Source organism: Bombus terrestris, chromosome 6 (assembly GCF_910591885.1).
Source record: "Bombus terrestris chromosome 6, iyBomTerr1.2, whole genome shotgun sequence".
Taxonomy (NCBI): Eukaryota; Metazoa; Arthropoda; class Insecta; order Hymenoptera; family Apidae; genus Bombus; species Bombus terrestris.
This window is the reverse complement of record NC_063274.1, coordinates 1,372,833-1,396,811: the sequence shown is the minus strand read 5'-3', so window position 1 is coordinate 1,396,811 and position 23,979 is coordinate 1,372,833. Positions and strand designations below refer to the sequence as shown.

Sequence of the window (23,979 nt, the reverse complement as noted above, 5' to 3'; positions counted from 1 at the left end):
TATATTTAACCTACCACTTGATTTTATGTATTGCCTGGCATTACGAAAATATAGCTATACATATACATACATACAGATTGTAAAACGACGTAATAAATTTCATAAATTCTAAATTTTGAATATAAAAAATAAAGAGACAAAAATGAATGTTTTTGTAAAATCTCTTGTACCAGTAGTAAGCACAAATAATAATATGTCAACAACAATTATATTATTATCAAATCGTGTAATTAAAATGTTCGTAATATGTAATTTAAGGTTAAACCAGTATCTCTGGTAAAATGTATTTCAACAACTTGTGCGCATTACAAGGCCGATTTTCAGGATGTAATTCATCCAGAAAGCCAAAAACTTGACATACCATTATATGAGAAACGTAGTGAAGAGAATAAAGATGTTAAAAAAGCTCGGTAATATCAAAGATACACAGAGGTTAAATATTATTTGTATTAAAATATAACATATTTCTCAATATAATTTTATTTTTGTATATTTCAGACTATTATATCAATCTCGTAAACGTGGTATGTTAGAAAATGGTCTTATTTTAAGTACATTTGCTAAGAAATATTTATCCAGCTTTGACGATAAACAATTACACTTGTATGATTGTCTTATCAATCTGCCAACAAATGATTGGGATATATTTTACTGGGCGACAGGTGCCAAACCCACTCCACCTGAATTTGATAATGAAGTTATGGATTTGTTAAAAAAACATGTCAAAAATGCAGACCGTCAGACAAGAATAATGCAACCTGAACTATGATTATTATAATATTTAGTTATAAAGTATTTAACAGCCTAAATTTTTATTTTAACTTCATGAAAAAATAAAGTTATACTGTAATAATAAGTTATTTATAAAAGTTATTAATTTAATTAACGTTATTTAGCATTATTTAATTATTTAAAATTGTAGATAAATATGTTGTATTTATGGTAAATATAACATGTAGAATATAAATAAATGATAGATAATGTATATCTACAAAAGTAAGTTGTTACATCAATAAATAATTGGAAAAGTACCTTTCAATAGTTTATTAATCAATATACATAATTAAAGTCAGTCATTATTAAAAATAAAACATTTTATTACAAAATTCTGTACAATTCTTCTTTTAGAGATTCCTTACGAAAACAACATACATAATACTGCTGCATTATTTTGAGATAAAATGGCAGAAATGCCAATTTCGTATTACAGATACATTGTATCTTAAGTTATACAGAGCATTACACTCTTATAGATACAAATATACAATTCAAAAACGAGTATATTAACTGAAACTCACAAGTCCTGGGCCTTTATTTGAGTATGTGGTTGTATTTTTTACTTTTGTTGTTGCTTTTCCTCTTCGCGAACTAATAATAAAGTAAGAATTATTAAAAAGTAACATGATTTATATTAAAACTATTGTAATAATCATTTTATTAAATTTAATATTCGGTGACCGAAAAGATCGGGACAGAACTTATACTACGTGCTAATAAAGTCAAGTAGGTAAAAAAAGTTCATGTAAACTTACATTCGAAAATGCTTTACTGAAGAGTTGTAAGAGTTCAAATTTTTTATTAATTATTTTGGCAATTATAATAAATGTTCCAATCCTTTTTCTATTGTAAAAACGCAGGCTTCCATTTGTCAAACTCTTTCGAATATTTTTACCGTTGTAGAAACAGTAGTAAATGTATTTTGAATATATTCCGAAATTTTCTCAACGTTAGATCTGTTGACTTCCTAGGTCAACAGATTTAATTCCTCTGGATGGCTATTTACGGGCTCTAGTGAAACAGTTGACTTATGAAAATATGAGAGAAATAGAAGACCATTTTGAGGAAATATCCAAAATACATTTACTACTATTTGTACAACAGCAGGAATATTCAAAAGAATTTGACGAATGAAAGCCTGCATTCTTGCCGAAGGAAGACATTTCGAACATTTATTATAACCGCCAAAGCAATTAATAAAAATTATTAAACGCTTCAATGAATAATTTTTCGAATAAGTTTATAGTAAGTTAGCGTTATTTTATCCCAACCCTTTCAGATATTGTATATATACGTATATATATATATATATATATATATATATATATATATATATATATATACGTATATATACAATATATATATATATATGTCTTACTTTGACGATGTCCGCTTGTACTTTTTATTTGTATTTCGGTAACTACTTTTACATTTACGTTTTCTACCACGGACTGTGTTGGATTTAGCGGTAAAAGTAGTAGTATCGTTATACCATGTATCATCATCAGCGTCGTTATTACTGTCTTCTTTCTCTTCATTCATTAATACTATTAAAAATCATAGTTATTAATTTCAGTAATTATTATACTATGTAAAGGTATTGTATTTATATATTCAAATCATTTAAGTATAACAGCATTTTACCATATTTCTCTGCAGCATATTTTTGTGTAATATCTAATAGTGCTTTTCCATATTTTTCGAAATTTGCTTTAGTTACATGTGGGATTCGTAACATAGCTTCTTCACTATCTGGGAGATTTTGACTCATTGCCCTAATTGCAATCATATTCATAACCGAGGATGCTGAAATATCGAGCGCTCCAGCAATTCCTTTTATTATTTCCATCAATTCTTGGTAACATCGTTGTTGTAATTCCAGAAGTACTTTGTCAATCTTTTTCGTAACTGTAGATACTGTTGCTACAGCAGTAGTACTATTATTGGACGATTTCATAGGAAGCATTACCTATATTATGAAACTATATTTTAATAATCTATTCTTATATTTCATTTTTAAGAATTAAGATTTGTAAAATAAAGTAAATCTATGCATTTGTTATTCTACCTTTATATCTTTTTTTGTCATGAGTTCACTGGCATTCGGTCCAATTTTTAGATAAGCACAAGCAATTTCATTGTTTATATACATCTGCTCCTGTAAATATTCTTTAAGTACCATATAATGAAGTAAACGTTCTATATCGTGCCTATTCCATGATCTTCCACGGCCGTATAAAGGATTCTTAGTAAGACCTACATAAATATTTGATAGCTATATTACATATTACATAAATAAGTAACATACAATAAAAAATTTGAATTTTGCTTACCTGATTCCCTTAGTTTTTTGAGGTCACTTCCTTTAAATATGTCTGTAAGAAGTACTAATGTAAGATTAGAATTTCTTGATTGATTAATGTCACGTACAGCTCTCAAAATATGTTTTGCTTCATCTGTTGTGTCTAACATAGTGAAATCATCCTAAAAATTTTTATATAAGTTATAAAATATTTAAAAAGTTTTATTTAACATATATTTTATTGTTTTAAATGTACTTACTTTACATCTACAATTGTCACATGATGTAGCTTTGTTTGCAATGCATTGTTGTCGGTCAAACATTTCTCCAAAGTAATGAAGTTGTTGTGCTCTGCGACAATCTGTCTTATTTTCACAAAATGATACCATTTTATATAAGTTATCTATATGAGTCTTTGTTACGGTAGGGTTTGGGTTGTCTAGTTCGATCATTTTTCTAATTCTGTGCATATCAGCATAATTATAAAATAATATACAGTCTGCATTTTCTCCATCGCGTCCAGCGCGTCCACTTTCTTGATAGTAACCTTCAATAGATTTTGGAAGAGCTGCATGAATTACAAATCGTACATTGGGTTTATCAATCCCCATTCCAAATGCTATTGTTGCACAAACAACTTTGATCTAGAATTTATTTGCAATTAATAAATTATATAGTTATAAGAAAGAAAGTTATGAAATTATTTGTATTTTCATACTTCTTCTGAAATCCATCGGCCTTGAATATCAGTCCTACTACTATCTGTATGACCAGCATGATAACTCAGTGCCTTAATGCCATTTTTTCTCATTTGCATCGCATAATCATCACAATCTTTGCGAGATAAACAGTAAACAATACCGCACTCATTCTTGTACTTCATTTTTAGCATAGCTATTACTTCATCTGAACAATTTTTTCCTTTTTTTGCAATTATACTATATCTTAAATTAGGCCTATTAAAACTTGACATAAACCTAGACAAAATAAAAGAAATGTTATTATAAAAAGTTATAAATTAGTTAGAATTATATGTAATAAATATACTTAAGATCAAATTACATACCATTTAGGTACACTGAGACCTAATTGATGTAATATATCAGTTCTAACTCTTGGTGTAGCTGTTGCAGTTAGTGCAATCACTGGTACTTTAGGATAATTTTCTCTGAGACGATTTAATTTTTTATAATCAGGACGAAAATCATGACCCCACTGACTAACGCAATGTGCTTCATCAATAACAAACCTTGCTAATAATCCCCTTTCATATAATGTAGTCAAAAGATTGCAAAATTTTTGAGATGCAGAAATTTTTTCTGGTGTTACATATAATAATTTAAGAGATGGTTCTTTTTTTGAAAGTTCTCTATATATTCCGCTTGCTTGACTATCTGTTATTCCACCAGACATATGTGCGGCTGGAATCTATACAAAATTTGTTAATAAATTATGTGTATCTAACAATATATAAGTATATGTATATAAAATAATACTTGGAAAATTTACATCAAGAGAAGTAAGTTTTTGAACTTGATCAAGGATGAGACTTTTCAATGGTGAAATTACAATTGTTACTCCAGGTAATAAAAGTGCTGGGAGTTGATAGCATAGTGACTTTCCTCCTCCAGTTGGCATTAACACAAAACAGTCAAACCCTAAAATTGCAGCATTAATTGCTTGCAATTGGTTTGGTCTAAATGAATATAATCCAAATTTTTGTCGAAAAACCTTAAAAAGGTATTATGTTTGATATACAACAAAATTTAGAATGCTAAATTTATGTATATTATCATTTTGATTAATTCAATTTTACAAATTAAAATAACATTAAAGAATAACATATTTTACCTTTAACATTTCTCGTGAATGCGGATATGTTAGTCCATCAAATTCACCACTAACACCATCATTCTTATAACTTCCAGTAAAGATACCTATTGCTGAATTTATTTTATCTTTTTTCTGTTCTTTTTTACTTTCATTATCATTATTTTGTGTAGCACCTGCTTCAAACAAGACAAATTAAAATAGGACTTGTACAATAATAAAAATGTAAATAAATAAAAAATGAGTTTGTGATGCAAATTTACCTGATAAATTCAGCTTTATATTGCAATCTTTACTCAATGTGGGAAATTGATTAAATTCTTGAGTTAAACAATCAACTATCTCTTCAGAAAATGAAATTTTGTCTGTAATAAATAAATAATCATATATGTACTAAATTGATACATATATACATATAAATATAATGTATTAAATCTACCTTTCATATATGGCACATCCGTTACATTCCAATCATCTGATTTATTTTCACATCCTAGTTTTTCAGAAATTTGAAAATTTTCTCTTTCTTTCCATTCAGGACATGCACTTTCACTAATTTGTACTTTTTCTATATTATATGTATTGTCAAAACTGGTATTTGCATTTAAGTTAGAAACTATAGTTTTAGTATTAGTAACTTTGGACCCTTCTTCCTTTTTCCATATTTCTCCTATTTGTTTAGAAAGTTCAGAACCAGTTGCTTTAATGGGCCTTTTCAATTCAAATGTACTTTTTTTTCCTTGAACTGGAGAATCATCTGATTTAATTTTTACAGAACTCTGTAAATCAATACCGTTCTTTTGATCCTTTATTTGTGATTCAGTTTCTTTTTGTAAGAAGTTGGGGAATTCTTTTACTGTTGACAAGATCGTTTGTGTCTTCGCAGTACAACTTGATTCTGCATCTAATAAATTAGTATTAGATACACTAAAACTATCATTATCTGAAATACTTATAACTGACTGCTGATTTAAAGTTTCAGATGTTTTAAATAATGGAAAATTATTCGTAACATCAGATAATTCGTTGTCAGCAACTTTTTTGTTTTCATCAATTTTAATATGTGCTAACTTTGTCTCAACTAAACGAATTTTGGCTTTAACGTGTTGATATAAAATTTTTAATTCTTGAAATGAACGTGCATTAAACTGTGGAAATTTTTCTAGCACTGGTAGTGGTATTTGGTCTAATGCAGTGTAAAATTTACTAAGAATTTCTATTTGAAAATCTTTTAAATGCTTATGTCTATTTTCCAATTCATCTTTTGTAATCTAAAAATAATTGCATTATATATACTTTAATTATGTATTAATAATAATATTACCAATATAATAATATATTACCAATTATATTATATAACAATTATATTGATACTTACCGGTATTGAAGCCATTATTGGTTTTCCTTTTGTAGATTGTATCCATGAATCCAACTGTTTTCCTAAGCCTAAAGGTTTTAAATCTAATTTGAAATCTGGCCCTATCCATCCTTTTGTAGAGGTTCTTTTTAAACTTTGTTTAAAATTTGGGCTGCTATCTGAATCTGATATTATAATATTTTCTTTTTTCTTGAAGTTTGAACATTTTTTTGGTGTTCTTGGACTATTACTTCCAATCAAATATTTTTCTTGTGTTTCTGTTTGCATATTATTGCTCTCGGTAGTTGTATGCAAAGATACATTATCAAGTGGTTTATCCCCTTTTGTAGATAATAAACTTTGATTTGATATTTGTTCTTCATTGCTACTATTAAGAACTTTTTTTTTTCTATTTAAACTTAAAGTTGATTTTATCACTATATCGTCATCACTGTCTGATAAGTAACTATGTCTAATTTGTGATTTTTGTACATTTCTACATGAATTCTCTCCTTTAGAAGTTTCTTCATAATTATCTTTCATATTGCTATCATTTGCTTTTGTGGTACTTTTAGTAACATTGTAATACATTGAGTCCTCAGAGCTATTCTAAAATACATAATTATATTAAAATTATATTATATTATAAAATGACATATTTTACATATAATAAAGATATTCTTACAAGAGATATGATAGACATTTTATCATTTGTTTCTAATTTTTCAGTATTGATGAGTTTAAAGTCCATAGATGTATCTAAATCACCTGGTTTTACATTTGTATTTGATGACTTAGGAGTGCTATAAATCGAACAAAACATTATACATTTATCATATTTCATATGTAGTAAGATATATATTAAATGTAATTAACACGTTTAAGGTACAAATACAAGTAGAACAAAAAGGTTATATCTTATGTAATACTTTATTCTAACTTAGGTTGTATCTTAAAAACTTTTATTAAATGTTGTTGGTAGATTACTTTGAATAAATATTTTTCTTACCTGGATTGTACATCACGTTTACTTTTCATACGTGCAAGAAATCCTTTGAATGTAGGTTGTATTTCATTCTGACTAAGTGGAACCTTTCTTGACATTTTCTTGAAATTTTAGTGAGCATTAAAGATTACAAAATTTTGAAAGTATATACAACTTTCACGGTAAACGAAAGTTATTGCTATATTTATTTATTATGTTATTTACGTATATATATAGAATGTGATATTGAAGAAGAACACAAAAATAAAACGCAATAAACACCAAAGATGAATGAAATATTTCTAAAAATATACATTTTTCTTAACTTCATATATTTTTTCAACACGCGCAATGCAATATTATGATGAATTTTATGAAAAAACACAGATTGTATATAAATTCAAAGTATTAAATTAAACAACTAATTAAACATTTAAAAGTATTTGTTAAAAGACTTTTAATTTTATGTATAACATTTACACTATACAAAATAACATTCATAATTTATAATTTTACGAGTTCTTTTTCACATGACTGTGGTATTTTCTATATTCTAGGCGCCAGAAATTAATCACAAGCATCACTTGATTTAAACTGATTTGAAGTTAGCCGAATAAATAACTACAAATTTTTCATCTTTGAAAAAACATGATTTGTAATGCTTTATAATATGTATTATACTTGTACATAGCTTGATAAACTAAATACGATAATATTCTTAAACTTTATATTTTCTAAATCAATAGTTCGTAATCTTTGAAATTCCTAAATATATACTTTCCACAATAAATTTTTATTCTTTGCAGTTCTATAAACCTCTTATAGTAGCAGTTCCTATTTCAATATTAATTTAAAACATATTTAAAACTGCTATTCCATCTTAGTAAATTTTATCACCTATTAAAGCAATTTAAATTTTGTAATTCCCAACAAAACTTAGTAATAGAACCTATATATTAATAGTTTTTTGAAGAATAATATTTGTAAACAAATGATGAAATATAAAATATCGAATAGTACATTATAAGATCTTTGTTTTCGGTTAATAATTCTTAATGAGACCTATATGGTCAAATAGTCGTGCAAATGCAATCTTATTTTCATCGAGTAAGAGTGAGTTAGTAAGTTTTGATTAACTGGTTTATTTTCCTCTTCTGACATACATCATTGAGTCAGTGAGTATGTGATATATATTTAATAAGCCAATTTTATTTAAATATTAATAATTGTAATACATATTAAAATTAATAAAAAAGATTTTGTTCTAAAAATTATTTATAATACACCCTACTCTTTTTATGCAATAGGTATTAAGAGTTGCATAATTTATTAAAAAATTAATTACCAGTATTGAGATAATTGTCTTAACATTTTATAATAAAATTTTTGATATCCATTATAAAACTGAGATCAATATCTATTTTCAGGGTGATAAGTTATGTACTATTGCAAAATTTGTTAATCTTAATCTTCTAATTATTTCTACTTCTAAGTAGTAATGTTTTATTTATTTATAAATATCAACAAAAGATAATGTTATTACAAAACTTACTGAATTCATTGCCTAGGTGTAAAATTAAATACAAAATAAAAACAACAATTTTCCTATTTATATATTTTAATTTTTAACCATTCATAATAGTAAACAAACTAAATTAAAATTTAAATTTCTTGAAATTTTGCGCATTTATGAACAAAGCATCTAAAATATAGTCTAAAATATACTCGGTCCCTATATTCCTATGTTCGTGGGTAAAACATATTACTCTTGCGCAAATTATAAAATCAAATGAATATATGAAAATCTATATCCTAGATATCCTATATCAGAACCTATATGTATGTGAAAATATAAAATTATATTTCTACATATTTTAAGATCTAGATGAACAAACAAAATCCTGTAATAATTTTATTATTCAATATGATTAAAAATAATTATAATAGCAATATTTATGAAATAGTATTTTATAATTTTTATTTTTATGCAGAGATACATATGTAATGTACGAAGTCATTTAATATGGTAAATGAATATAATTTTCGTAATCTAATGGAATCATAATGAATTCAAGGTTTTACATTACCATAGTCTATCATTGCTTATTATGTCATTATTATCATATACGTAGCAGTGGCAGTAGCTGGTAGTAACTACGTAGAAATTCACATGAACATCTCAGCTCCAGTCTCTAGTACAGCAGAATAATTCTACACTGTACCTCGTTTTCTAAGTGACACATATATTTCAATGTTTTGATAGATCATAGATATCACTAGTGTTAAGAAACTATTTATTTATTTCTAGCTTATAATTGTAAACAAGATTTATATTTTTAGTAAATTATTTATGATACAAAATTTAATCCTTAAAAGTTGATCCGCAAATGAAGTGTCATTTACGCGTTACAGATAAGATACAACTATGGACCAATTATGCGAAGAGCAGCATCTTGACATAACAATTGATGAAAGTGAAATTGTTGATGGTGCTAAAGAAATAATTAAGAAAATCAGACCAACATGGCCTTTGGATAAATTGCATTTTAAGGTAAAACATTTTATGAAATATATTGCAACTTATATAGTATTTTTTACATACATATATGTACACACATATATATATATTTTATAAAGGTTTGATATTATGTACTCATTTTTTCGATTTATTATAGCTTCAAAATACAGTAGCTGTAAATTTTTAAATGAAATACAAGTTGTATTTAAGTATTTACAGTAAGTACTAATATTTGTTATAACTATATCTTCAAATTTTTAATGCAATAAAAATTTAGAATTATTAAAATTGATGCTATAATAATACATAATAGTGTATAATAATGTAGTAATGTAATAATGTAAAAAGGATATAAAATTTAAGATCATTTTATTCATATCTTGTGATGATGACCTTATCTACTGATAAATGTGTTTTTCTCGGATTTGTTATTTAAGAGCAAAGATGTATCACTGTATCATCAAATATTTTCATTCTTCTGCATCTTGATAATTAAATCTATTCATATATCTATGATTTTTGTTCACTATTAAGTCAACATTCCATTATAATCATTGTTAGTTATTAAGATTTATATTAATTCTAATGAATTTAAATTTGATAAATATTAATTAACTGATGTATATTTTATTGCAGGAAGATAAATAGAAATATGTATTTTAATACCACGATAAATTTTATTTTTAGATATTTACAGATGGAATCACAAATAAACTTATAGGAGTATGGTATTCTGAGCATTACAATGAGATGGTATTAGTTAGAGTTTATGGACATAAGACAGATCTGCTCATTGATCGGAAAGATGAAACAAGAAATATTCGAGTAAGTACAATATTAGAAAAGATAAAAGTAAAAATATATGCATATGTATGATCAAGAATAAATTGATTATTTAAACAGGTATTACACAAAGCAGGTTTTACACATTCCATTTATGCTACATTCAATAATGGTTTAGCTTACCAGTTCATTGAAGGTAATATACTTACAATAGAAACAGTCAGAAACTCTGACATATATGTATTAGTTGCTAAGAGAATGGCTCAAATGCATAGACTTAAACCTGATGATACTGAGATGCCCAAAAATGCTTGTATTTGGAAGAAGTTAGAAAAATTTATGGAAATTATGCCAAAAGAATTTTTAGATGTTAGCAAACAAACAAGGTAATATACTGGATTATAAATTCAAATATAATTATATTTATTTGCAGTATTTGCATTATAATTATTATTTATTATCACTTTAGGTTTGAGAAGCTCATAAAGCCATTTGGTGTGTTAAAACAGGAATATGAAGCATTGAAAAAGGAATTGATAAATTTGAATAATGAAGTAGTGTTTGCTCATAATGATTTACTTCTAGGGAATGTGCTTTATAATGAAAAGGAAATGTCAGTAACGTTTATTGACTTTGAATATACAGGATATAACTATCAAGCTTATGACATAGCTAATCATTTTGCTGAATTTGCTGGTAATTTAAGTATATGTTCAAATATAATACTACAAATGATATTTTTTTACAATATAATTTGTATAATCAAGATATATTTTCATTTATAAAGTACGAAATAGGTATATGAATAATAAAAATAAAATTTATTTACTTATAATTATATACAACTTAATTTTAGGTATTGATGATCCTGATTATTCACTATATCCTGAAGAACAACTGCAGAAAGCGTGGTTAAATATATATCTTCAGGAATATAACAATGTAAAATGTGTACCTGAAAATGAAATTAATTTACTGTATTTACAAGTAAATAAATTTGTTCTTTTATCACACTTTTTTTGGGGTTGTTGGGGACTCATACAAAGTGAACATTCAACAATTGACTTTGACTTTTTAGAGTAAGTATATGTGAAATATATAGCTTCAAGTCAGTTCCATCATTTTTATCGAAATCCACAATGTAATAAATATTCTGTTTTAAAATCATCTTTTTATCATGATACTTTTAAAAAAATTATTTTTACCTGTATAATGCTTTATAGGTATGCTGCAATACGATTTAATGAGTATTTCAAATGGAAAGAAGAATGTCTTAAGATAAAATTATAAAATTAAAACTAATTTGTTATATTTTTATTGTTGTACTGTTATGAAACTAGCATTCCAACATTTTTATTGTTTGTAAATAACATTCCTGTAGATACATTCCGTTTTAATTTGTTACATAACAAAGATTTAATAAAAAAAATTTATGATTATAAATTTATATATAATGCTACTGTAAATTTATACAATTGACAGTATTATAGAGAGTAAAAGGAGTAAAAGAATATATATATACATATATACATATTTATAAAGTAATATATGTAAAAATATTATACGCAAAATATAACAGTTATTTAAAATAAAACATGTTGTTCCTTATAATTCATTTATAAGTATTTTTACACAGCGATTAATATCCCTATTTACATTTTTGTTGTTAACAAGTTGATAGTTCACACTGTGTTCTGTTTTATTATTCTTTTTATACATGAAAATAAAGTTGGAAATAGAATGTTTTGAAAATAAAACTCGAAACTGTTTCAGCTTCCGAATACATTTACATTAGTTACTCGTTTCAATCAAAAGATATCTTTTTAGCATTTTATAATATCATTGAATAAATAAATGTCTATTTCATTAGTACTATTCTCGATTATAAAAAGAAATAGAAATTATTTAATTAAAAAATAAAATTTATATATCGTGTAAGTAATTTCAAATAACCTTGTACCTGTATCTATGTATATACATATATGTATAAGCATTATACTCTTATACTGTCAAGATCCTATGTCATATGGTAAAGTCAGTCAATTGACTAGCAAGTGTGTTTTTGTCTGGGAGCTGGGGTGATCACGTACGCATCTGCACATACCTATAAATCAGTGTTTATTTTTAGTAGAGGTTCCGAACATTTTCAAAAATACTTGTAAATACGTGTGTTATACCTAAGAAATGTAGAGATAACTACTTAATCCAAGTGTGAAGAATCTTTTACTATCAGTTATACAAAAATTCGGGATATTAATATCCAAAACTATCTCTTTATACGGTGAAAACGAACTCTCAAACATAAATACATATACATGTGCATGTATTCGACAGAGCCATGAGCTTCGGTAATTCGTTTACTTGGCTTTGAGTGTGTGAATCTGTCACAGTATATAAATCAACTCTCCGATCAAATCAGATAATAAACTAATCCGTCGCATCCAAAATATAGATAATGTGCTTAAGTTACCTTTCTCGAAAGTAAATAGCTTTTCAACAAGGTCTTTAACTAAACAAAAACAACATATTTGAAATTTAATAATAGCGCGAAACTTGTGATATTATAACAATATACTCCTTAAGTCAAACTATCGTTTTATATTTTCTATTGTTTCGTTGTAATTATTTATGAAAGTCTCGATTAGTTTTAATTGTAAAAGTCGAAAGTGGTTAAGGGAAAATTCTGGAAATTTATTTCGAACATTACGAAAAGTACTATCGAGTGAACTGTATACGTGTATATGAGTCCCGGCATAGTGAAATAGTGTGCTGGTTTTTAAAGTTTCTTTTAGAAAACATTGTATACTGATTGTGTAAGATGCATATAACATGCAAATGTTTAAATGTGTCCATAAAGTCCAGGGGCACTGAACTGCAGAAGGTCAACATCAATGATATTGAATTGACACCAGAAGAGCAGAACGACGGTTTCTTTCAGCAGGTAAAAATTTTCCGAACAATTATCATACATTTTTACAAAACACTCAATTTCAAGACGAATTCATATTCTAATAACAATTATTATTGAATGTTTTGGACTCAGAAACTTTCCTATATAAACGAAATAATAAATTCTAAGAAAAAATTTGCAGTAACTTAGCTAGTAAATAGCTGATAAAATTATACAATAAGTCATAATATTTACATATCTGTTGATTCAACAATGTAATTATAGCACATTATAATAATATAAATCTTCCATTAAAAATATTTATCTGTTTCCAATAGAACCTTGCATCAATACCAGAACTTGAAGGTATTACTAAGGAACAACCAGGTTTGGTAGAGATAAGAAATGTAGGGTCATGGGTTATTCACCGTTGTTACAATTGTTCAATATATACTCATGCTGTGCATAGAGATTATGGTGCTGCTTTAGTTCTTATTAATACTGATATTGTTGTGAGTATTACATTATTTATAATTGCTAGAGAATATGAACAAATATCATATATTCTTTTATTATTCAAGTATATGAATACTTTGTATTCTTTTTGTTACAGAGTTCTCCTGAAGAAATAAACAAATTAAGGTCTAATCCAGATTATAGTCCAGTGTTTAGAATAGTAATCACTCATAATACTTTGGATGAACTTGATTATTTTCAACAACCTACCAAATTCTCTGGTAAATTGATATATTATGATATATTAATTAATTAAATATAATTCAAATAAATGCCTAAGAGAATAATAAATAACGATATATTTTATTCTTTTTCATATATTTTAATTCATCTGTCCAGTGTCACAGTTACCTAATAATGTACAAGTGGCTTTGGGTGGTCTCCAACAGCAGCTTGAAGAAGCTGTTCAAAGACAGTCTACAGAAATAGAAAATAAAATTCGTGCTTTTACATCTGAACAATATCAATTGTTAGAGCAATTTCGTGAAAGAGCTCATAATGAACATAGATTATTGAGAAGGTTTCATTTCATAATATAATCATATTTTTAATTTAGAGTTATATTTTTAGGTTTTATATGTATTTTTTTAAAATACATATATGTTTCAGGCTAATTTGTAAAGGAGAAGAAATGAATAGATTAACAAATAACATAGAAACTCCTCCTACAACTCCAGACAGTTTTACAACCAGTTTAACTACCTCTACAACAAATACAGTAAACACATCACAAGTAGTATCAAATGAGACGAAAATTATTGCAAATTCTAATGTTAAATATGAAACTGGTGCTAAACATTCTCCTAATCTCCTTTTTGTATGTTTTTTTCGTGACTTCTTTTAATGTATATCCATGAATAATTGTAGTTATAAAATTGTAGTTATAAAATTTATTAATTTTTTAACATTTTTTTAGAATGGTAGCATAGATAAGAAAGATCGAATATACATATACACTAAAGAACCAACTAGTTTTGACACAGAAGCATTATTTCCTTTGGAAGGAATGGAAGACACTCTTAATACTGATCAAGTTCAATCCTCAGAGGAAGGATCTGATACAGATGGTTAGTTTAACTTCCAATTTATGTAAATCTTAATTTCGATGTAAAAGATTTAAATAATGTTATTTTTATTGTACTTAGATTCAGGTCAAGATGAAGGTATTCACATGCCAAGGGGACAAAGAGGCGGACACCCTACATTAGCCAAATCGTTACCAGTTAGTGTTCCATCTTTTCCGTCATTTGTCCGTAAAACAGTTCAAGATGAAGATGATGATCAGGTATAAATATGTATAATATGTGTAATATACAGCTATTCATATTACAAAGCTATTGATAGTTTTATAATATTTATTGATGCGTTTGCATATGTATAAGTACCTTACAAGACAATATCTTTTTACTTAAAACAATAAAATGTTATTGCAGCTCTCAAGAGATCCGCATGATCCACATAACATTCGAGCTTCGATTAAAGCTTTAGCAAAAAGCGTTCATGGTGATACAGTATTTGGAGACTTGCCACGTCCTCGTTTCTCTACTCAAATCTGACTTTGCAATATTTTCAAAGAAAGAGAATGAATTCACGTTAAAACTTCAATATAAATATAAAATACCTATTATTCATAACTGTCTTTCAATGAATGCTACAAGAGTTTAGTGTAAGCAAAGGCAGAATAAACATAGAAATATACGAAATTATTGATATTTCGCGTATATTTTGAATATATTTTAAGATAAAATATTATTTCAAATCTTAGCTTTGTTAGTATATTGAGTTCATAAAAGAAAAAGATTTTCATACCTGCATATACTTGAGGCTATGTTATATAAATGTGCTATATATTTGTTACTGATTGTATAACGTAGGACGTAAAAAAGAAAAAAAAGATATTTAGATTTCAAGAATCAATCTAACGTGAGATTTACGATGCCATATCTGAAGTAAAATTGTACTAGAAAGAAAAAAAAGGGCAAAGAAAGTTTTTTACTTATCAATTAGTGACTAAGCTATTGAAATAATTTTACAATAATAGTTATTATTTTTACGATGCATCATTATTATTAGATGTAGAATAATTGATTATAAGTTACGCTATATTAACTTCATATTACTCTTATAAATTGCACTGATGTCATACATAATGTTTTATTACATTAATTCAACTCTTGATACTTTTTTTGCATGTAAGAGAATTTTTTGTTAGTTAAACAATATTTTTCTAAAGTAACTGTATGTAAATTACTGCGTTTGGTTCAACTAAATTTAAATAGTAATCGAAGATATTCGTTCAAAAAGTTTAGATTTCCCTCTTTACATATTATGTTGTAATGCATCTTTTAACATGTCTATCTTTGATGAATTGAATTATTAACAGAAAAATTGTAGTATAAAAATGTACTGCGATTCAAAGAAACATTTTTGTTATAATATATATACATATATTGTTTTTGTAAACATGTATACGAAGGCAGTCTTAGAAGAACATATATATATATATATATATATATGTATGTATGTATGTGTGTGTGTGTATATATATATATATGTCTATGTTAAATATTAAAAAATTGTATGTGAGACATACAGATAAAAAAATGTTTATACAAAATTTCGTTTACGTATGTTTTTGTACGAACATATAATGATAAAGATTTCAATAGATATTCTTACTTTACTTTTATATTTTGAATTCGCTTAAAGTCACTTGTGTTAATTTTTTATAGATTTATATCATTAATTTTTTAAGGTTTGTAATTTTTGTACCAGTTAACAGTATCATGTGATAAGCAACAAATTACAGATTAGAAACAATTAAATGAATTAGTACAAAAGCCTATGTGACTCTTTTGATATGTAATGCACAGTTATAAAGTTGTATATGAATGTTCTACTGATCAAATTGTAGAATGTGAGAAATGCTCCAAAAAATGTCAAAAATTCTCTTTATCATATATAAAAATTAATTAATGAAAATAAAATGTTGCTGTACGAAAAATGTAAAAGTGTATAATTGAATTATTACCAATATTTATATTCTAGGATTATTCACACTGCAATTATGACATATCTCAACTTTTTAATTCTTCATATACAAAAATGTACAAGAAAAGCATGTTGAAGAGTATATCAAATCATTTATAAACTATTTTATCAAAAATAATACAATAAATGATTCTTTTTTTTAAATTTATGGAGGTTAATGTTTTTATGGTTTTCTAATTAAAAACTAAGATGATGTAAGTATATTGTACAATTTTAAATAAACTGGTAAGATTGAAGTCCTATAAATAATTTTTTGTCATCAGATTTTTAATTATGTAAGTAATTTAATTATGAACATAATACTGTACCACGTGACGTATATATTTATTCAAGTAAGGTTGGAAATTAATTAAGAAATTAATTAAACTTGATTTCCAATCAATATTTGTATGCACAAATTTTAAATTACATATGCACAAGTTAAATATCATCAATGGGTAATAGAAGTTTTGTTTTTTCCAGCAAGTTCCATTTGTGCAGCAGCTACAGATTTCATACCCTCTTGTACAGCAGTTAAATTTGCTTTCCAGGCTGCGAGTAAATCGCGTAGTTGCATCCACTGTTGTTTGCCAAATGTTCTATGCATGGTACTTGAAATGAGAACTTTGCGACCAGCTTGATCCATACGAGCTCTAACAAGTTTCGTTTTCAATACTGAAACATAAAAAAATGGATATTTTATATTCTTTTATATGCTTCATAAATATAAATAACACCACACCAGTTTAATACATAATATAATTGTTGAATACTTCGATAACTTAATAAAAATTTAATTTCACTAAGCCAGTACTGATTCGTTAATATACCCTGTACACATTGCCTCTACTTTATAAAAAAAATATAGAGGTTGATTTTATTTATGCAGGGTAATCATACATTTTTTGTATGAAAAAAATATTTTTATAATTGCACATATATATATTCCAATTACATTGGAAGCCTTAGTAATATAATTAATTGAATAATTTACCATCAATAATAAAACTTTCTACTTCATCTTCATTAATTTGTAATTCTTCCTGAATTGTATCAAATGACATCTCAGGGTTTGTTTCTGCTAGTTGCATAAATGTTAGTAGTCTCATTTTTTTCATGTTTTGCTCATGATTTAATCCTAATAAAAAAATATATGATTTATATTCTCAATAAATTCGTATTTTTTATATCTTTTATCAGATGCTTACATACCAAGTTGATGTTCTACAAATTCCTTATGATGTTGATAAAAATCTAAGTATGCAGGTAACTTGTCTTGTACAAAGACAAGAAGTAAATCATGAATGAGTTCCCCTTCCAAGAATCTTACAGGTTTTAATGCTAACAATGGGTCAAGCAGGAATGTATTTGGATCTGCCAATGCAGCTAAAATGCAACGTTGCGCATCTTCTCTAGCTGCAGAAGCATTTTCTGCTGTATAAGTACCTAAAAGTTCTACCATAACAGCAGCAGCTTGTTCTCTATTACAGTAATAATAAAGTTTCATGAAATATATTGCATCGTTAAATATAATGTATCATGTAATAAAATTTTATTTACCCCTGTTTGCAACTTAAAAGTACTTCATGAAGTAACCGAAGTAATTTCTGCATTTGTTCATTCGATGGTGGAAGTGATGCAAACTGTTGCTTTAATTGATCTATTCCACCATACACAGCTTTTACTTGATCCACATTGCGAGCAATTTGAACTAAGTGATAATAGACATGATATCTCATTGGAGAGTCATCAGGAAGAGATTGAAATAATAACCACAATCTGAGAAAATATAAAAAAATTAGTATTAGTTAAATATAAAAAAATATATATAAAAAAATTAGTAATATTACTGATACTCATGTAACTTACGCTTTTAAACATACTAAACCAAGTTTATATCCAGGAGCTTTTGTTAATTTCTCACAAAATGCTAATATTAAATTTTCTGCACGTTCAGTGGGGATCTAAACCAAAATACAAGAAATTAATTTAAAGATACTAAACTGTTTAAACATATGTTAACTTATTATAGTTTAAAAATATATAAAATATTTACCACAATCATAATAGATACAATGTCATTTAAGACTGTTTCTATTTCGCTTTCATTTCCTTCCTTGAAGCAAGCTTCACAAACACCAATAATTTTATGTAAATCATCTTCTATTCCTTTAGGAGATTTTTCTTCACTTATTTCAGCTCCCAAATTCTTAAAATATATTCTTAGCTCTTGCGCCTAAATATAAAACACTAATTACAAATATATTTAATTTATTAAAATTTGTTTTAGAGTCCGTTCTGTCAGAATATATAAAATGAAACAATAATGAGAAGCTATAGAAAACTGAATATAACCTATACTTTTCATTTAAGAGTGATAGTAAGGACGCTATTTGAATTTTACATAAATTTTTCTTCGACTTTTAGATATTTAATATATCTTCATCATCAATTACCTGATCTTCTAAGGGTAATTCCATAAAAATCGGAGGAACCTGCATCTTACCGAATATTACCACGTTTTCTCAATCGCAATCACGACAAAATCAAACACAATCTATCAGAAAATTACTAGTTAGTCAAAGCTTGTTGTTTTCCTCATAATGGCCAACTACATAACAGAAAGTTTCTTAGATCCTTTACATATGTTAGAGACGGAATTTAGTTGTCTCCCGCACGAGTTATAACCGCGATCATAGTCTCCCAGTACAAGTGCTGCACCAAACGGTCAAGTGCTGCAAGTTACGAATCTATTCTGTTTGGTTCCATCAGGTTTCACCCTAGCGTATACAAGAATCTATAAACTTTCTATTAGTATTTGATACGAATGAGGTTCTGTACTTTGTCGCCACTCATCGGTAGTCCATGCTATTAATCAATGTCCCCATCTACCGTATATCCTGTTCAGTATTTGCAAACGTTAATAAGATAAAATATTAAAGTGGAATAACCTGAGATAAACATGGGGAAATTAAACGTGACGATTTTACGATATTTAACAAAAGATGATTTTCGTGTTTTAACAGCGGTAAATATATGTTATCAATTGCCTATAATTAAGTTAAGCACAATTGAGGGTTATATTCAAAATTTCGGGATTTTTATCTTTTAATGTACAATATGTATTAAAAGATGAGGAAATAATTGTTTAAAGGGATTCTCGAATCGAATCATGTGTCATTATTTGTACAATGTGTGTAACTTGTGCTAGAAAATTATGTTTTCCTATTGATTGTTATTTTTAAAATGAAAAATAGTACTAAATTTATTAAACGTCAAGGTTAAGTAATACTATTAAATTTTATTAAACAGCTTTTTTGATATTTGTTATTACAGATTGAAATGGGAATGAAGAATCATGAACTTGTTCCTGCATCACTGGCTGCGCAAATAGCAAATTTGCGTTATGGTGGTGTACATAAATTGTTGAAGGAACTATGCAAACATAGACTTCTCAGTTATGAACGTGGGAAACAATGTTAGTTCATTTTGTAGATCATTTAATTAATACAATATAATATAACATAAATTTTGATAAAAATTTAATTTAAGGGAACTGCAGAACAGAGATAATATGTGTTTGTATATAAAATATTTTCTTTGCCTTTTTAGATGATGGTTATCGTTTGACAAATGCAGGCTATGACTATTTAGCTCTAAAAGTTTTGGCACAAAGAGGTATTATTGCTTCTTTTGGTAATCAAATTGGAGTAGGAAAAGAATCTAATATCTATATAGTTGCTAATGAGGATAGAAATCCAATGTGTCTAAAACTGCATCGATTGGGAAGGACTTGTTTTAGAAATATCAAAGGTAAGAGAGATTATCATCAACATAGAAAATCGGCATCATGGTTATATCTATCAAGAATATCAGCAACAAGAGAATATGCATATATGAAAGCACTTTTCGATAGAGGATTTCCAGTACCTAAACCAATTGATTTCAATAGACATTGCGTTATTATGGAGCTGGTTGAAGGTGGACCTCTGTAAGTAAAATTATTATTATTAGTAACTTTTATATCATGTTATTTTGGACACAGTGTGTATAAGACAGTTTTGTTTTAGATGTGGTGTATACAAACTGGATGACGTTGAATCGTTGTATGACGAACTAATGAATTTGATTGTAAAACTGGGAAATCACGGAGTTATTCATGGAGATTTCAATGAATTTAATATCATGATGACAAATAGTGGAAAACCCATTCTTATTGATTTTCCACAAATGATTTCTACCGAGCATGTGGATGCTGAAACTTATTTTGAAAGAGACGTAAACTGTGTTCGTGATTTTTTTAAAAGACGTTTCGCTTACGAAAGTGAGTTGTACCCGACGTTTCAAGATATTTCGTAAGTTACGATAAAAGTGCAAAAACAAACGTTAAATACAATATCAACGATAAAAGCTTTGCAGTTTAAATTATATAAATGGAACTATCTTTAGGAGAGAAGATTGTATTGATGTTGAAATTAAGGCCAGCGGTATTACAAAACAAATGGAAAAGGATCTTTTGAGGGAGATGGGGATGGTCGAAGTTGAAGATGAAGAAATCGAGGAGGATTGTAACGAGGATATGGATGAAGAAAATAGAAGTATGAATAACAGTGAAATTAATTATTTACAACTTCAAGTCGAGAACTCGGTCAAAAATGAATTTACGTGTACATCAAAGAAAACATCCGAAGACTCGGAAGCAAATGAGAAGAAAGACTCAACTGTTTTATCCGTAGAAGATCGTATTTTAGAAGAAGGTATTAAAAAGATCGATATAGGTAAGTCAGTGGGAAACCTAATAGGCAAAAGGTCATATGATTTAAATGTAAAGCACAACAAAGAAATAAGCAATTCGTTTCTTTTTACAGAAACATGCAATCCAGAAGATGATGATGTAGAAAAATTTAATGATTTGGAAAGTATGTACAGTAGTACGACAGCTGCAACGATCGCCCCTGAACTTATTAAGAAAAAGGTGAAAATAGCTTTACAAAAACGTGAAAAGAGGGAGCAATCCAGAAGAATTCTCGTGAAAGGAGAGGCAAATGCGATAACTAGAGTTAGGAGGGAGAATAGGGATACGATTAAACAATCAACAGGGATATGGGGGTGGGAATAAAAATGATACACTTTTGCTACTTATTGTAGATGATCTATTTATAAATAAAAAACAACAAAAGTAAAAAATAAAACGAAGCTAACAAATAATATATTTTTATTAATAAAGCTTCGATCATTTCTATATTATACTTAATTCCCTAAAAGAATTTATTTAGATATAGCATAACGCTTTTAAATATCTAAGTATCCACTTCACTATCGAAAAAGATTAGCACTATTTCCTATTTTAAGTAACTGGCAAGATGAAGATAATAAAAGAAAATGAAATTAACATGAGAATGAAATTCAAATCATGGTCCTAGTATATGCCACTGTGTATTTATTAAATGTGACACGTTTTAATTCTTCGACATATTGTTTCTTACATAACATTCGACATAGCAGAGGATACATCTGTATGATTCTTTGCACTATTTGCACAGACTCTCTCTCTCTCTCTCTCTCTCTCTCTCTCTCTCTCTCTCTCTCTCTATCTATCTATCTATCTATCTATCTATCTATCTGTCTATCTATCTATCTATCTATCTATCTATCTATCTTCTTTCTCTCTCTTTTTCTCTTTCCCTTCACCCTGATTACATAAGTGTTAGATGTATAGTAATGCTTAAACCTCTTAATAATCATCTATAAATATATAATTGGTTTACCAACAGAATATATTTGGAAGAGATTCGAATATCAATTGTCGTTAGAGATACATTCAAATATAGACGTTCATATATATTTAAAATAAGTTAATAACGATTTACGAAAGAAAGGTAATTAAGAGAAGAGATTGCAAAATGATTAATCTAATATATTATGTGACTTGATGATTGAATCTATGTTTCCGTCGCAATTTTCGGTAGTGCATAATACAAACAAACATTAAATATTTATACAAGTAAGTTAATTTTATTTATCCATAAGGGTGCAATATGATTACAGGCTATAGATATTAACATCTTTATTAGATGTCACGAGAATTTTCGGTACTTTTTAGTCATATAGTAACGAGAGGATTAGGAAGAAACAGATCATTTTAAGAAGAAATGTAGCATTTCGTATGTAGTACGAAATTTGCATTAGGCAGATAAGATAGTTTGAAATTAGATACGAAGGTCAAAAGTTGCTTACATTTCAGTAAACATTAATTTTGTTTATATTCGGAAGTTACAACTGTTCGTTTACATTGGTGTTAACATATTTTACCTGTATGTATGTATATACGTATGTACATTGGGACATGTTTGATGATTAGAGCAGTTAATTTTTGCGATTGTACCTATAAAGTAAATTTTCGCGTCTAGTTTCTACGGTATAGAAATGTCGTATTTCCTCAAGAAATAATTTCCAATTTTAATTTTCGATCGTTAGATTCATATATACACGCATATAGAGCGAGTCAATATGAAGTACTACTTAAAATACCTCGTTACCTAGTGGCCTTATCGAAAAACGTCATAAACGAATCGTTGAGTTTAACGTATTAAAGACAAGAAAAGGCTCGAAGTATTATTCTTGCATTTACGTTATCTTTATCTTTCATACGTTTAGTTTGATAGATTAAAATTAAAATATCTGGTTTTTCGGTATAAGTAAGTTAATGCTTCTTTACAGAGTATGTTCATGTATACGGTGTCTATAAAAAACTCAAGGCTAACTTGATATCTTAGGAAATATAAGATATAGAAAAATACAATTGCATCATTAGGTTGCATCAATAGGTAACGAGTTATTTTAGATAGTACATACTTTTTATTGATTCACTCTATATATATAAAATGAACATTCTAAAAAGTATTTTTTGGGGGAAAATTATATATTGTTCAATTATTTAATACATACATGTCTATTGTAACTATTATGTCTATTATAAAGAACATCTTAA

At 27.1% G+C, this 23,979-nt stretch overlaps 6 protein-coding genes and 1 long non-coding RNA gene across 17 annotated transcripts; 4 read left to right on the top strand and 3 right to left on the bottom strand.

Annotated features, from left to right (window-relative positions):
• Positions 1-9: 9 nt before the first annotated feature.
• LOC100646087 (succinate dehydrogenase assembly factor 2, mitochondrial) lies at positions 10-1,031 on the top strand. Its single transcript, XM_012319401.3, has 3 exons — positions 10-175; positions 259-410; positions 499-1,031. Exons 1-3 carry the CDS (start codon positions 143-145, stop codon positions 767-769), a joined length of 456 nt encoding a protein of 151 aa, XP_012174791.1. The 5' UTR covers positions 10-142; the 3' UTR covers positions 770-1,031.
• Positions 1,030-9,468, bottom strand: LOC105666877 (Bloom syndrome protein homolog). 5 transcript variants are annotated; one of them, XM_048406715.1, is made up of 16 exons: positions 9,339-9,468; positions 7,276-7,373; positions 6,952-7,069; positions 6,288-6,875; positions 5,349-6,180; positions 5,173-5,274; positions 4,931-5,088; positions 4,589-4,810; positions 4,146-4,507; positions 3,798-4,056; positions 3,340-3,723; positions 3,111-3,261; positions 2,846-3,033; positions 2,422-2,746; positions 2,156-2,324; positions 1,030-1,368 (listed from the first exon to the last, which is right to left on the bottom strand). In XM_048406715.1, exons 1-16 carry the CDS (start codon positions 9,339-9,341, stop codon positions 1,284-1,286), a joined length of 4,044 nt encoding a protein of 1,347 aa, XP_048262672.1. In that variant the 5' UTR covers positions 9,342-9,468; the 3' UTR covers positions 1,030-1,283. The 5 variants fall into 5 exon arrangements, with proteins under 5 accessions (XP_048262672.1, XP_012174792.2, XP_048262674.1 ...); XM_012319402.2 differs by having other exon boundaries at positions 4,931-5,085; XM_048406717.1 differs by having other exon boundaries at positions 6,288-6,870.
• LOC100645856 (ethanolamine kinase) lies at positions 9,353-11,869 on the top strand. Of its 5 annotated transcripts, none has more exons than XM_012319405.3 (7): positions 9,353-9,469; positions 9,664-9,802; positions 10,457-10,594; positions 10,673-10,938; positions 11,022-11,248; positions 11,409-11,631; positions 11,776-11,869. In XM_012319405.3, the coding sequence occupies exons 2-7, from the start codon at positions 9,677-9,679 to the stop codon at positions 11,840-11,842; spliced, it is 1,047 nt and encodes a 348-aa protein (XP_012174795.1). In that variant the 5' UTR covers positions 9,353-9,469; positions 9,664-9,676; the 3' UTR covers positions 11,843-11,869. The 5 variants fall into 5 exon arrangements, with proteins under 5 accessions (XP_012174795.1, XP_012174796.1, XP_003402908.1 ...); XM_012319406.3 differs by having other exon boundaries at positions 9,388-9,485; XM_003402860.4 differs by having other exon boundaries at positions 9,427-9,568.
• Positions 11,859-12,849, bottom strand: LOC125385301. Its single transcript, XR_007224382.1, has 2 exons — positions 12,730-12,849; positions 11,859-12,656 (listed from the first exon to the last, which is right to left on the bottom strand). It is a non-coding gene; the product is annotated as an uncharacterized LOC125385301 (long non-coding RNA).
• Positions 12,605-16,963, top strand: LOC100645428. The gene is made up of 8 exons (XM_003402856.4): positions 12,605-13,493; positions 13,781-13,954; positions 14,056-14,179; positions 14,298-14,478; positions 14,568-14,775; positions 14,875-15,025; positions 15,104-15,243; positions 15,392-16,963. Exons 1-8 carry the CDS (start codon positions 13,371-13,373, stop codon positions 15,512-15,514), a joined length of 1,224 nt encoding a protein of 407 aa, XP_003402904.2. The 5' UTR covers positions 12,605-13,370; the 3' UTR covers positions 15,515-16,963.
• Positions 16,964-17,370: 407 nt separating this feature from the next.
• On the bottom strand, positions 17,371-19,632 carry LOC100645546 (eukaryotic translation initiation factor 3 subunit M). 2 transcript variants are annotated; one of them, XM_003402857.4, is made up of 7 exons: positions 19,445-19,632; positions 19,045-19,224; positions 18,858-18,952; positions 18,549-18,767; positions 18,201-18,469; positions 17,983-18,126; positions 17,371-17,663 (listed from the first exon to the last, which is right to left on the bottom strand). In XM_003402857.4, exons 1-7 carry the CDS (start codon positions 19,487-19,489, stop codon positions 17,440-17,442), a joined length of 1,176 nt encoding a protein of 391 aa, XP_003402905.1. In that variant the 5' UTR covers positions 19,490-19,632; the 3' UTR covers positions 17,371-17,439. The 2 variants fall into 2 exon arrangements, with proteins under 2 accessions (XP_003402905.1, XP_020723694.1); XM_020868035.2 differs by having other exon boundaries at positions 19,045-19,238; positions 19,445-19,575.
• A 158-nt stretch (positions 19,633-19,790) lies between these two features.
• On the top strand, positions 19,791-22,196 carry LOC100645661 (serine/threonine-protein kinase RIO2). Of its 2 annotated transcripts, XM_003402858.4 has the most exons (6): positions 19,791-20,016; positions 20,325-20,466; positions 20,601-20,979; positions 21,059-21,343; positions 21,438-21,766; positions 21,857-22,196. In XM_003402858.4, the coding sequence occupies exons 1-6, from the start codon at positions 19,951-19,953 to the stop codon at positions 22,105-22,107; spliced, it is 1,452 nt and encodes a 483-aa protein (XP_003402906.1). In that variant the 5' UTR covers positions 19,791-19,950; the 3' UTR covers positions 22,108-22,196. The 2 variants fall into 2 exon arrangements, with proteins under 2 accessions (XP_003402906.1, XP_012174784.1); XM_012319394.3 differs by having other exon boundaries at positions 21,438-22,196.
• Positions 22,197-23,979: the final 1,783 nt, after the last annotated feature.